At 58.2% G+C, this 14,253-nt stretch overlaps 1 protein-coding gene across 33 annotated transcripts in view; it reads right to left on the bottom strand.

The window, feature by feature from the left end:
• The window catches only part of FBRSL1 (fibrosin like 1), an 83,027-nt gene that overhangs the window by 47,450 nt on the left and 21,324 nt on the right, over positions 1–14,253 (bottom strand). For all 33 annotated transcript variants that reach the window (XR_014069440.1, XR_014069441.1, XM_081544371.1 and 30 more), the window contains exons 3-4: positions 3,030–3,134; positions 832–867 (exon numbers count right to left, since the gene is read on the bottom strand). Coding sequence is in view for 31 of the 33 variants with exons in the window: in XM_081544371.1 (XP_081400497.1) it covers positions 832–867; positions 3,030–3,134 (141 nt within the window). In the remaining 2 variants the exon portion in view is untranslated. The remainder of the gene's footprint in view (positions 1–831; positions 868–3,029; positions 3,135–14,253) is intronic.

The raw sequence follows: 14,253 nt of genomic DNA, 5'->3' as shown, positions 1-14,253 counted from the left end.
CGTGCAGCACACCTGGTCAAAGGCTCAAAGATGCTACAGCCTGGCCCGGGATTCGAGGCAGAAGGCAGAGCTGCCTGGGCTGGCAGACCCTGGGGGTCGCGGAGCTGGGGGAGGGGAGGGCCAGGGACCCACGGCTGTCCCTGCCACCCAGGGAATTAATGGGTTAATTACACACCCTGTAAAAAGCTGCTGTGATTTAGAGAGCCTGCCTGTCAGACCCTGGAACTCTGGAACTCGCAGTTAATCAGGAGCTGCGGGATGAGGCGGGCGGAGTCCAGGCCCCTGCCCTCCAATGAGCTGAAACGGCCGTAAATCTGCAGAAACGGCTTTTATGGAGCTCTGGGTTTTATGGTGTCATTAACGGGCCTCCTGATACTTACAGGGAAATGAAATAAAGTCGTGGGGAGGGGGCTGGGGGACAGGGAGGGTGGCCCCTGCCATGGCCGGAGTATCAAGCGGCAGCAGGCCGCCCCTCACCCCTGGTCCAGCCTCTCTGGCTGGGCCAAGCACAGCTGGGGAGAGGGTGTCAGGGCACGGGGGCAGGGGGCGGGGAGGGGAGGGCATACGCTGTAATTGCTCCATGTGCAGGAACGCCGACACCAAACGCTACCCCACAGGACCCAGAGTGTCCAGCCCACTGCCCACTCTTCTGCAGGGCAGGACCCGCAGTCCCGCTCCCTCTGAATCTCTGCCCACTTTGGCCCATCCCCATCCGGTACAAACTCCATTTCCAGCCTGGGGGCAGCGTTCAGTACAGTTGGGGCTCCCATGGGTGGAGGGTCAGGGTTAGAGTGTGGGGAGCAGACAGCAGAAGGAGGATGGGAGACTTACGGAGTAACCTCTGCCTGAGACTGCCTGCGCCGAGCTCTGCAGGGAAGGAAGAAGGACAGTCAGGAACCGGGTTGCAGCCCGTGATGGCCACCCTCTCCCGGGAGGACCTAAGCAGGCAGAGCCCATCCTAGGTCTTCGCTGGAACTCTGGGCTGGGGTCACACTGATCAGCCTGCGGCAGGGCCCGAGGACCCACAGAGGAACCTTCCACCCCCAGACCTGCAAGTATGGTCCAGCCCAGCGGAGTCTCCAGGCAGAGGTGGCAAAGCCTCCACATCCCCCAGGGGTGGGCTCAGCCCCTCCCAAAGGACGTGCCCCACCCCTCCACATGGGGTTCTGGGCCAGGGGCCGACCACCCTCTGCGCTCAGGTCAGCTTTTCCCTCACCAGCCACCAGCCTCCCAGGGTCACGGGGTCCAGCGGGAAAGCCTGGGAAGCCTTCCTGGAGAAGGAGCTGGGCAGGTAATCCGGGGGCCTCAGATGTCAGACGGGGGATCAGCTGTGGCCTAGAGGCCAGCAGTCACCCCAGAGGTCCTGTGAGGGTGACCCCGACTATGCTTGATGGAGCTCCTTCTGGCTCAAATGGGCATTTAGGATCTGACGGGAGAAACCCGTTAGGTTCATTTCACCAGCTTCCCAGGGCAGGTGGTGGTCACCAGGGTTGAACCCCGAGGCCCAGGTAGACAGGACGTGATGACCCAGCAGGTGGGGGTGGGGGGAGGTGTTCACACGGCTGGCGAGGGCAAGTTTGTCTGAGGTGTGTGGGACTCACGGACCTGGGGTCAGGCCACAATGAGGTCCAGATGCCAAGATTCCTTTGGGAGGATGCGTGACCACTGCAGCCTGGACCACTCTGCTCAGCTCAGCTGGGCCCATGAGACCCCTCCCCTCCCCAGGCAGACCCTGGTCAGGCCCCAGGCCAGTTCCTGGGGGTCTGCCAGGCCAAGCTCACCCCAGTATGTGTGTGGGGGGTCCCTCACCCCCTAGGATAGCTCAGGCCCCAGGCTCTGCTGCTAGGAGGGCGGGTGTTGGGTACCATAATTGCCCCCAAGCTTGCGCACTCACGCCACCTGTGCTGAGCCTACAATCCGCCTGCTCCCATCCTGGCCAGCAATTAGAGGAGTTCCAACTAGGGCAGCCCCCGCGGCCCCAGACAATTACCAGCCTATTTTCCCATCTTATGGCAACAAGATCGGAGCCGGGCAATTAGGCCCTCCTCCTGGCCTCCCGCACCGGCCCTCCCCCAGCCCCCATTTAAATGATAATGAGAGACGACTCGTTCCATTTAGCCCTGCAGAAAACCCATCTCCGCTAGGCCGCCACTCCTGCAGCTGGGGGTCAAGAAGACAAAGGCCTCTTCCAGGAGCGCTGCCTCCTGCGGTGGAGCTCTTCCGCCCGAGTCCACATCACCAACCCCCCAGGGCCCCTCAACCCCAACTCCCAGCCCTTGCAACATATGCCCCATCCCCCTTCTCCAAGGTCTAAGGAGACCTAGCAGCCTTGGAGGAATACCCTGCACCCCCATTGCTGGCCACGTCCCAGTGGGAGCCCTCGTGTATTGCCTGGGTCATCCCCAAACTGGGTCCTAAGACCCCCTCTCCCCCGCCCCCTGGGACCTGAGCTCAAGGTCCTTTTAGACAGGACACACCAACGGGCGTCCCCAGAGGCCAGCTTGTGCCTCAGAGGGGCACCCTCCCCTCCACGTGCCCCCCAGCGGCAGAGACCTGGACTGCTGGACGCCCCATGCTGCTGCCAGCCTGAGCTGACAGGCGGCTCCGCCTGAGCAGGCAGGAGTGTTTGCAGCTCATCGGGCCAGAGACGCACCCCCTGCCTCCACCCTTCTTTAGACACATCTGTGGGAGCTGTTCGGCATCCACAGCCCTGCCCGCCGCCAGCTGGGCACTGACCCCGATCCTGCCCCCAGCTGGACACTGGGACGGCACCCCAGCATGGTCGCCTCCACTCGCCCCTGCCCATGCCTAATGGTTGTTCCTCATTTAAATCCCTCCTAATGTGGAAGCCCCAATTACTAGACTGTCATGTTTTAAAGAAGGCAAATGCTAATTGTGAGCACAAAACCCTGGATTGAGACTCTGGGCCCCTAAGCAAACGGCTTGCAGTCCCCGCTGAAGGTTGGAGGCTGGCCTGGCAGTCACCCCAGGGACTTGGAAGTGTTCCCGCAAGCGGCTGGGGTACTCACATCACTGAGTTGGTCCCGAGAACTGCTCCTCCGGGAGCTGGTGGCTTCTCGGAAGCTGTCGCCGTCACTGTTGTGGTCACCCCCTCTGGACACTGCGACCTTCATCTGGGGACAGGGAGAGATGAGAGACGGGCTCAGCACACACACCCTGCAGGGTGGGGCTGGGGCACAGCCAGGCTCAGGCTCCTCCCCCACCCCACCCGGTCCCTCTGGGCTGAAACCCGGGGAGGGGGGCAGCAGGGCAGAGCCAACCACTGACAACCCAGTAAGTACTGCCCATTCCTACCCAGAACGGGAAAGAAGAGCCCAGAGAGCAAAGGGGGAGCACTCAATGGTGTAAACTACTCTCAGCTGTGTCCTTTCCTCTGGCCGGCAGGCGACTGAAGACTCCTGGATGCGGAGTGGGCCAGTGGGCGGCCCCGGCCTTTTCCACTCCGCCAGGGGCCCATGATCAGGTGTCAAGACAGGCCTGCCTGCGGCAATTCACCTCTGCTCCCGCCGGTGCCAGCGCACCACTCCTGGGCCCCTTTCAGTCCTCACCACAACCCAGGTCAGGGCTGGAAGGTCTGCAGAGTTGGGTGTGGACCAGCCACTCCCCTCTGCGTGTCCTAGGGCCATTACTTAACCTCTCTGTGCCTCAGTTCTGTCATCTGCAGAACAAAGCAAGTAGTACCCACTGGGACAGCTGCTGCTGGGTCAAGTATCTGCTGGAATCTCTGTAGACCCAGCAGGCCCTCAGCTCCTTGCTCCTCAAACAAAAGCCCTAGTTGGCCGCTCTGTGCCCACTTTACAGAGGAGGAAATCAAGGAGGGAGTTGATTAACCACTAGGGAGGTTAAGTGACAGTGTGGGAAGTGGACCCAGAAACCTGCCTGTGTTCTTTTTACTTGGAAATAGTTTCAAACCTCACCAAGCTGCAGGGCAGGAACACACATCACAGCCCCTGACCCTTGACCTCCGGGCCCAGGAAGTCACCACCCCGATCATGCCAGCCTCCATCCAGGTCTTGTCAGCTCCCAGCTGTCCTCCTGGACTCCCTGGCAGGACCCAATGAGCTTGGCTGTCCCCATCACCTCCAGGTGGTTCCAGTTTCCTGGTTCTGGAACATTCCCATGGCTTTGTCTGGACATGCACCGACAGCCCAAACCATCGACTGTGTGTCTAAGGTTTCCTAGCAACAGACCTAGGCCACGGCTCCCAGCCAGCACACTGTCTAGCACCCAATGACCCCTGCTCCAGGTGCTGCCGATGTGCCTGCAGGGCAGTGTGTGGCCTCCTTTCCACCCCCAGGCCTCCCCGCCCAGCGCATATGCTCTCAGAGCTCAGGCGTGCTCAGAACCTGCGCCATGACCAGGGGCAGGGAGGCCCAGTCCTTCGCATCCAGCCATTTTGTCGTAAGCATCCTTCAGCCCTGGAGACCTCAGCTAGGGTGGAAAGTCACGACGGGTCAGCCGTGTGCCCCAGCTGTGCTCTGGAATATTCTCGAATCCCCAGGAAACCCCCTCAAGGCCTGAGCCCTTCTTCCTGCGGACCCCATGGCGAGCTCGCTCTCTCGAGGCTGCCCCTCAGAGCCTCTGCTCCCCAGGGCAAATCTAAGCCCTAGATGGGGTACAAGCCTCCACAGCCACAGGTCCCTGTGCGGTGTGGCTAGGAGAGTGCAATTACAAAACATAACTGGCATTCATCCACAGCTCGGGCCTGGGTGCAAGGACCGAGGGGAGGGTACTTCCCTTCTGGGGAAGCAGGAACAGCGAGGGGGAAGCCCAGCCCTCAGTACTACCCTCCCATCCTATGGCAGGCCCAGGGAGGGGTCCCAGTCTCATCCCAGGCAAAACCCCCCCATTGTGAGCCCATGGGTCCCCAGCCTCACTAGCTCCATCCTGCAGAGCTGAGTGGTGAATGCGCAGACCCTGGGCCAGTGCTGGCCCTCTGACTGTCCTTGAGCCTCAGTTTCCTCATCTGTGAAATGGGAGTGTTGACAGGGCCCTTCACAGGCTTTATGGGGCTAAGAAATTCTGTTTGTGAGCCTGAACCCTTCTCTAGCACCGATAAGCCACCAGGTGTCACTGTTGTCACCAGCTGGAGACAGGTCTTTCTTGCCTCTGGACCCCATGACAGGTCTCCCCAAAAGGAGGGAATATGGGGTCTGGGGGAACTTCCTCACTGCCTTGCTGGCAAGGAGCCTCTTACAAGAAAACAAATGCCCTCATCCAGTGGTTTTCAAAGTGGGGTCCCTGAACCTGCAGCATCAGTACCTGGGAGCTTGGCAGGAATGCAAATGAGCACTTCCGGGCCCCACCACAGACTCGCTTTGTCATCAGGTCCTCTGGGCAATGCTGGTAAGGCTCTAGTTGAGATCTTGGCTCTAACCTTTAGTAATCACCCCCATGAACCCACCCTCACTGTTGGGGGACAGTATTTCAGGTTGGGCTCGGAGCAGGGTCCTTGCCCAAGAAGAAGGCTGGACCCAGAGACACTCCAAGGACAGAACAGGCCTGGCGCAGTTGTGCAGGTTGCTCACTGTACCAGGACACCCAGCAAACGGGGAAGGGAAGCGGAGGCTGAAGAATAACCCCCACACAGCTGAAAGGTGAGCAGGGAGGATGCCACATTCCACTTCATTCAGTCGCACAAGTGGTCTCCTCTCTAAGCTGGACCCCAGAGAGGATTCCTTATCTTGACTCTTCGGTGATGCCCTGCAGAGGGAGGACAGGCTGGGGTCTGTCATCCTCCTCAGGCAGTGGGTTTTAGCTCTGCAAGCCCCATTTCCCAGAAAATCCCATAAAACTGAGTACTGTGCCCTGGGAACCATCCCAACCCTGGACACACTGTGATGGCAGGTCACCTTCTCTTTCCTTGGCCAGGCCCAAGCTGGACTCTGGCTGTTCTGCAGCCCAACCTGCTTCCTGGCGGCTCAGAAATGCTGCTGGCCAGTTATGCCAGAAGGCCAGCGATGCCATGCCTCCATTTTTAGCTGGAGAGATCAGATTCTGATCTGGGCCCTGATTGTCCTGGGAGGGGAGCTGGGAGCCCCTGTGCCTGGGCCCACCCCTGGACCTTGTGGTCTATCCCTATGCCCACCCAACCATCCTTTATCCATCCATTCATCCTTTATCCACCCATTCATCCTTTATCCATCCATCCACCCTTCCACCCATCTACTTGTCCACTTAACCACCCATCTGCCCACTATCCATCCATTCATCCATCCATCCACCTATCCATCTTCCCATCCACTCACCACCCACCATCCACCTACCCACCCAAGGCTTACTGAGGGCCTGCCTATGACCGGGGCCTATTCTGGGCAATGAACATAAACAGACCCAAGTCCCCTACCTCTCGAAGCCTACAAAGAGGCCAGCACACGTGCATGTGGTTGGCAGATGGCCACAGGTGCTCTGGAAGGACAACAGCAGAGAAGAGCAAAGAAGGTGTCGCCAGGGAGGGCCTCACTGAGAAGGAGACACTTCTGAAAGGTGATGAGGCAGGTCACGAGGCTATTGGGAAGGGTGGTGGGATGGCACTGCCGGAGCAACAAGGCTCCCTGGGGGAGAGGAGAGCCCTAATGAGCACCAGCAGTTTCTGCAAGTTGTGCAAAATTCCTGAACACGTAACAATTGGCTCACGCAAGGTGGCATACCACGAAAACATGTCCTCAGACTGGCAGGGGCAGGACTCCCCTTGAGACTGGTGGAAATGTGGCAATAGGGCCCTGCTCTCTACCAGGCAGGGTCAGGACACAGCCCTCAGAAGGGCAGGGAGAGGACCTCCCCTTAGATCAGCATGGCTGGGGCACTGCCATCGGAGCAGCATGGTGAGGGACACCACCCTCAGACTGAGGCACCCCAGGAGCACCTGGGGTCCGAGGCTTTCTGGCAGTGACAGGGAACCCCCTCCTGTGACCCTTCCCAGGCAAGGCAACCCCCTAACCAGGTTCTGCAGCAATTCCAGAAGGAAGTGTCGCCTCCCAGGTAGGCTGCCAAGTGCCCTGGGCCACAAACACGCAGCATGTGGTTCCACTTGATGCTCAGACCCACAGGGTGTGCGTGGTGGTGGTCAGTCTGGGAGGCATGGCTGGGAAGGGGTCCAAGAGGTGGGACCTGGCAGTGTCCCCAGGTGCCTTCCCCCTGTGGGGGACAGGAAGCTCCCTATGCCTGGGACACCCCAGGGCTGACTAGGGGGCCCCAGCACCCCTCACTCCAGCAGCGAGAAGATTTACTGGGACTCTTGACCCTTCACAGACCAGCTCTCACCAGGGCACAGAAACAAAGGTGCACCAAGAGTCCCTGGATGGCCCTGCATGCACTCAACAAGGCCTCTTCTGCCCACATCCGAGCACAGCGCCTGCCTGCTCCTGATAGCTGCCCGATGCTCTGTGCGTTCACCACCTTACCAAGACCCACGCCTGAAGCAGGGTGCAGAGGCTCCCCCCACCCCTAGAGCCCTGCCACGCAAATGGAACAGAGGCGCTGTCCGCAGCATGCTCAACTGCTACACACCTGCAGAGATGCACATGCCATCCATCCATGGCGAGAGTGGGAGTGGCGGCCCTAGTTTTGCAGTGCGCAACCTGAACAGTCAGACGTGGTGGCCTCTGCAGGAGATCATGCCCCACCCGATGGCTTCACCCACACACAAGTGTCATCCCATGGAGCTCTCAGAAGTGCACACTAGCACACACACACATTCTCAGGAGATCTGGGCTCTGCCCCATGCCTCTCCCACCTCCGCCCCAACACCAGTCCAGTCCAGGGGTGGGAGGTGTCCTCTGACCCATGGCTGGTCTGCACTAGCCTCCAGGATGAGGAGAGGCCCACTTAGCCTCCACACCTACAGGCCTGGGAGGGGAAGGAGTGGGGATGGCCTTGCTGCAGACCCTGGGGAACCCTGAGAAGGGGCTGTGGCTAAGCCCACCCACAGTCTCATTCAAACCACTGGGAGGACATGACCTGGGAGGGCGAGGCAAGGGTCAGGCAGCCACTAAGCATCAGCAACCACCCCTCAGCCCCCAGTCAGCCAGGCCATTGTCCCGGTGAGAAGGGAGTCAGGGAGTGCCCTCACGATGCCCTTACAGAAACCGAGCACAGGTTCCTGACACCCAAGGCACCCTACTCCATGTCCACTCACAAACACACACAAACACGCATGTGCACATGCCTGGTGTCCCAGCCCCGGGGCCACATGGCAACCCAGGCCTGAGGCAGAGACCCCTCCCCCTTCACCCCAATCTTCTTTCAGGGACTCCTGCACAAATAATGCCCCCACTGGGTTGCTTTAAAACCACTGGGCCTCCTCAGGTGTCAAACATTGTGGGTCTGGGTCTCAGAAACCTTCCCAGGCCCCCCAGGTGACTCCAGAGTGCAACCCAAGGGCAAGTGGGCAGCCATAGGTCAAGCCCATGGCCCTGACTAGGCCCCTGCCGGCTGGACTGGGAGGATGAGCTGTGTTCATCCATGAGAACCGTGTTAGTCTTCTCGTCCCTACGCTAGTCCCTGCTCATTCCAGCTGATCCCTGGCGTCCAGTGTGTTCTACGGGCTCCAAAGTGAGAGCCTGTTCCGTCTACCCGAAGCTCCGACTGAAGCAGGGCCTGAGGCCCCGCCCCAGCCCCTGGCCCCTCTGTCACCCTGGTACCTCAACGCTGCAGGGCTATAAATGAGGCTCTGACCAGGAAGCCCCTTGCTGTCCGACTACCTGCTCTGTCCACCAACATTCCCTGATACTCAGTGGGGCCTCATGACCCCACTGAACCTGCACCCCGGCCCCACTTCACACATGCCACCTCCCTCCCCCAACACGTGACAGCAGTGAGGACAGCCCATACTTTATTCTGTTCAACAGAGCCCCGCCCTCTGAGCTCCAGGTCTGTGCTCTGCCTTCAGCTCTGCGAGGAACCTGGGTTTTAGAAGAAGGCCACAGAGCACGGCTGGCCCAGGGAGAGGATTGTTTACGCAGGCCATGCAAACACACTCATGAAGGGGGCTGGTGGGCAGGTGAGATGCTGGGGTGTGCAAGGAAGGCCAGGGCCCCCCTTCCCACCCGACAAGGCCACCTGCACAGCCTCTCCTTTGCGTGCTTGCAGCACACCGCTCCAGGTCAGTGTGGACGATGGTACCCCAAGCGCAGCACTGCAGACCAGCGTCCTCCGACCGATAGCAGCACCTGCTGGTGAAGTGTGGTACTGCAGCCGCCGCGTGACCCAAGGAGGGGGGCGGGAGGGAGGGTACTCAAGGCTGTGAGTCCTGGTGGAGGCTCCAGAAGGGTGGAGTCCACTGTAAGGAGACCCTGGCTCTGGGAACGGCCCTGCTTCTCCCAGGAATCCTTTCCGATGCTCCCTCCACTCCCACGACAATCAGGCCGGGTGAGGCCCCTCAGGCTCCCATGGCCCCAGATGTTCCTGAGTGAAGCAGGGTCACTGGACAGCAAGGGCCCAGTAGACAGGGGCTGTCCTTTGTCCCCATTACCTGGCAGGGGCCTGGCACAATAAGGAGGGGCCCCACAGCCAGCACAGGGTCAGGAAGCAAGCTGCTGCCCTCGGAGGCTGGCCCTCCCCTCCCACTGTTTCACATCCTTCCCCCGGGACTCGGCCAGGTGGACAGCTGGGTGGGTGAAGCATGGAGACAGACGGATGGAGATGCACAACAGATTGTACAGAGGACGCTGGCTGAGTTGAGGCCACAACCCAAGTGGACACACGGCCAGCAGGCTCTGGGGACACGAGCCGTACGTGAGCAAGTATCATGCGAGTGACATGACACCCTGCCTGTGCCTGAGTGTGGTCCCTCTTGCTGAGGGGCAGGGGCAGTGCACCAGGTCCTGCTCCCACAGTCAGGCCAGTGGACTCTGGGCTCAGAGCAGGGTCCTATGGGCTCCATCTGGTCTCTACTCTCTGGCTGAGCCACTCAGCTTGTGCCATTGCTGTCCCCACCTGTCCCCATCTTTCCAGCTGATTCAAGCCACAAGCACCTCCCTGCAGCTGCCCAGCCCCCCTCCAGCGCGAGCTTTGAAAAACATACCTCAGCTCAAGTCACTGCGCAGCCTAAAACCCCCAGTGGCCCCTCTGCAAGTGAGTGGTGTCCACACTCGCCCAGGCCCTGCGCCATCCCCGCCCTGGGGTTCTGGTCAGCTGGCTCCTTGTCATCTGAACTTACACCTCAGCTTGGGTCACCTCCTAGGTGAGGCCTCCCCGATCCGCTAGTCTAAAGCAGCCTCATTTCTGTTTCCAGGCAGGTCTGTTGTCACCCCAAATCCCCCCAGTCATGTCATGTCTGGAATTCCAGCAGGTGTCTTAGTCACCGAGCCCAGAGAGGGACCAACAACAAAGCCCAAAGAAACATACACTGAACGGGCCATGCCCTTGGCACCCACTCCCCTCTACCCTTCTTCCAACAGGGCCCCCCAGCAAGTCCCCCATGTTGGGTTTCTCTGGGGGCCACATTGGAGTGGGGGTCTGGCTGCGCCAAAGCCGGGGAATGGCCAAGCACTCTGCCCATGGGTCCTGTCAGGATGGCTGTCCCCAAGGGGACCAGGTGAGCCTACCAAGGAGGCTGAAGACTAGCCTCGCCTGTCTAGGCCTTACCCAAGAGACGGGAGAAACCATTCTATGGAAAATAATGATAAAGCTGTAACCACGGTAACAACGGCATATTGTGCGTATCTAGCAGGAACCCTGCACGTCAACTCAGTTTTTCATCTCTACAACCCAAGACGCGTGCAGTATTGACAGCTCCACTTTACAGATGAGGAAATAGGCCCAGAAAGGAGGAGTCACTTGCCTGGGGCCACCACAGAGCCCGGGCCCCTAACCATGGAACCACATCTCCGTATGTGTGGCCACAGCCAGGCTGGCACAGAGCCAACGATGACCTCACGATGAGGTGGGGTGAGGATGCAGAGCATCCCAGGGAAGCCCCAGGGAAGCCCACTTTGGCCGCCCCACAAGCTACAGCCCAGGCCTCAGAAGAGGGGGAAGTGGGAGAAACCGTCTTGTGTTAATGGGAGCCAGGCACTGTAGCGGCTGGCTAGGACCCAGCGTGGTTCGAACTTTAATTGACCCACACAAAACTCTGAGGGAGTGCCACTGTCCCACTGTACAGATGAGAAAACCGAAACGCCGAAGGGCAGGCACCTGCTCAAGGCCACACAGCTAGCAGGTGTCAGAGCTCATTCCCCACCACGACATTCATCTTTCAGAGGGCAAGGGAATATTCTGGAAGGACTCTACAAAGCCCAGTATGAAAACTTGTGATTAGAAAACCCCTACACTGGCAAATACGGACCCGGCAGACCGATGCAATGGTGAGGAGCACGAACAGGCCGTGTGGATCGCGTCCAGAACTCTGCCCCACTCTGTCTCACTCCCTGTGTTGACAGCATCTGGGACCCAGCCCTCTGCCAGGCTCAGGGTTACCAGGCCTGCTCGAGGGTGTAGATAAGAAACAGGCAATCACCACACTGCAGAGGGGTGAGCCCAAGAGAGGGGCATGGGAGCAGGGGAGGGGTGGTGAATGAGCCGGAAGGCAGGCAGGTCAGAGTGGAGGGAGAACTCAGACCACAAAGGCCCTTGTGGGGCATGTCCAGGAACCAAGACTTCCTGAGAGTGAAGGGGAACTTCCAGGGTGCTTTCAGCAAGGGAAGGGCGTGCTCAAATGGGCCCCTTAGAGAAACCTCACCACCTGCGGACAGGCAGGAAAACCGGAGCCAGGGGTCTTCCAGGGAAAGGTCAGGGTCTAGGGCACAGATTCTGGAGCTGAGCCACCTGGTTTGAACTCTGGCTCCATCACTTTCCCTGCTTGTCTCGGACAAGTTCCTCAGATGCTTTTTTTCTTTGGCTTCAGTATCCTCCTCTGAAAAATGGTACTAGCAATATGCTGCCTCACAGGTGTGGTCACTGGAGACAGTGCCTGGGCCGGCTGTGAAAGGTCAGCTTTTCTTTGCTGGTAAGAGGTGGTGGGCTGGCAGTGAGGGGTAGACACAGACATCTGGTTTACAAAGTCCGTTTCTTTAACAGACACATGACTATTCAGATCATCTATTTCATCTTAGGGCTTCCCTGCTGGCTCAGTGGTAAAGAGTATGACGAGGCTGTATATTGTCTCTCTGCTTATTTAACTTCTATGCAGAGTACATCATGCGAAATGCTGGGCTTGATGAATCACAAGCTGGAATGAAGATCGCTGGGAGAAACATCAACAACCTCAGATATGCAGATGATACCAGTTGTAGTTTTCAAAAACTTTGTTCATTTTAGCTAAGTTGTTCAATTACTGGGATAAAATTGTTTATGTCCCATTCTTTCAATGAGTGTAGCACCTCCAGTGGTATTTCCATTTTAGTTCCTAACGTTGGTAATTGGTTTCCTTTTTTGCTTGATCAATCTAAGTACAGGGGAGTTCTCAATTTTGTTGACGCTTTCCAGGAAACGGTTCTCAGTTTTGTTCATTTTCTCTATTGCTTGCTTTCTTGCTCATTAATTACGCTCTCGTTCAGACTCCTGCCTTTCTTCCATGCGACACTGCTCTTGTAGCTTCTTCAGGTCACTCATCTTGAACGTCTTCTTTTCCAGCATGAGCACTGAAGCTAGAGGTCTCACTCTGAACACTGCTTTAGCTGCACCCTATTAGGTGCGTTCTATATGGTGAGTTCTTATTTCCACTTTAATTTTCTAATGAAATCCTGTTCAGAAGGAGAGTTAGGAGGTGGAAGCAAAGGGCTGGCCTGGGTGGAGAAGTGAGCAGTGGAAGATGGCTCCCCGTTCCTGGCCCAATCCCTGGGGCAGATGCCGAGCTCCCCACTCGGGAAGTGGGGAAGTGAAGGAAGGTTTCGAGCTGTGTTCTGGCTTGTGCTCGCTCAGTGAGGGGGCTGTAGCTTCCGGGGTGGAGGGTCTTGGCCCTGGATACACAGACCTGATGCTCACAGGGGAGATTTTAGGCTGACAGATGCTTGGCTTTGCGGCCCAGTGGTGGGGGTTCAAACCAAGGGCTGGCTGAGTGCGAGAATGAGAAAACCAACAAGAGTGGCAAATGCGAGGAGACAGTGAACTTGGGAAAGACACCTTTCTGCCTCTGAGCCACACTGGACCAGTCTGAGGCCAACTGAGAAGGGCTGCATGAGGAAGATACGTGCTGCCTTTCCAAGACTTGGTACAAAAATAAAGTAGGATATCCCACTGTTAATTTCATACTGACTACATATTGAAATGATACTATTTAGCATACAGTCGTCCCTTGGTGTCCAGGGGAGGTTGATCAGGCACATTCTTTACCGCTGAGCCACTGGGGAAGTCCCCCAGGAACCCCTTACAGATACCAGAACCCCACAGATGCTCAAGTCCTTTATATAAAATGATGCAGCCCCAGTCAGCCCTCTGCATCCGTGGATACACAGTACTGATGGTATCTAGAGTTAAAATATGTTACGGTTAATTTTGTTTCTCTATGTTTTTAATGTGGTTCCCATCACAGTCCCAGCAAAGGGAGCTGCTCGAAGCTTCTGCAGGGTCAGAACCTGCTTTTTAACAAGGCCCCTGGGACCCCTCCAGGAGTTTAGGTGGCGCCCCTCTCAGTCTCAAGCCCTCTAGTCCCACCACCAGGACAGACTTCATGTCAAGCCCCCCAGGCAAGAGCAGGTGGCTGGACACAGACATCATCTTCCTTGGACGCCCGTTCCCGACCTGGTGAGCTGCTAGGGGATGTTCTGTGGTCAGTGTAGCCTCTGGCTGGAGAAGGCGGGCCACCAGCTCCCCTGCCCAGCCAAGTGTCTCTGCACGCAGATGTATGCCTGGCTCTTCTAATATATTAAGGGACTGTGTCACATTCCATGTCTGCCTGATCACAGGCTCCCTAGGGCAGGGGTGATCTGCCTTGGTCAAGATGCATCGTGTGCCTGGCGCCTTAGGTGCTGACAAAGTCCTCGTGCAGTGAGTGGCTGGTCCAGGGGCCCATCCTCCCCAGAGTGTCCCCCAAGTGAAGGAGCAGAACTCATGGGGAGTGACTAGGCGCTCACCTGGGGAGCACCTCTGTGCTCAAGGCAGCTGTGCACGCACATGCAGGGAAGCCCTGTGAATGGCAGGAGACAAGCAATCTCCCCCAGGAAACCACCAGCCTGGGCCAGGCGTCCCAGGTGGACGCTGGAGGTGGCGTGCAATCCCCTTCAAGGGCTGGGAACCTGCGGACTCATCGGGGTTACCCGTGCTCATGCCCCTCCCCACTCACTGGGTGGATCC

The sequence above is a fragment of the Giraffa tippelskirchi genome, chromosome 11, assembly GCF_054371585.1.
Source record: "Giraffa tippelskirchi isolate mGirTip1 chromosome 11, T2T-mGirTip1v1.2.pri, whole genome shotgun sequence".
Lineage (NCBI taxonomy): Eukaryota > Metazoa > Chordata > Mammalia > Artiodactyla > Giraffidae > Giraffa > Giraffa tippelskirchi.
Note: the sequence above shows the minus strand (reverse complement) of the source record. Positions and strands in the feature narration are given on the sequence as shown.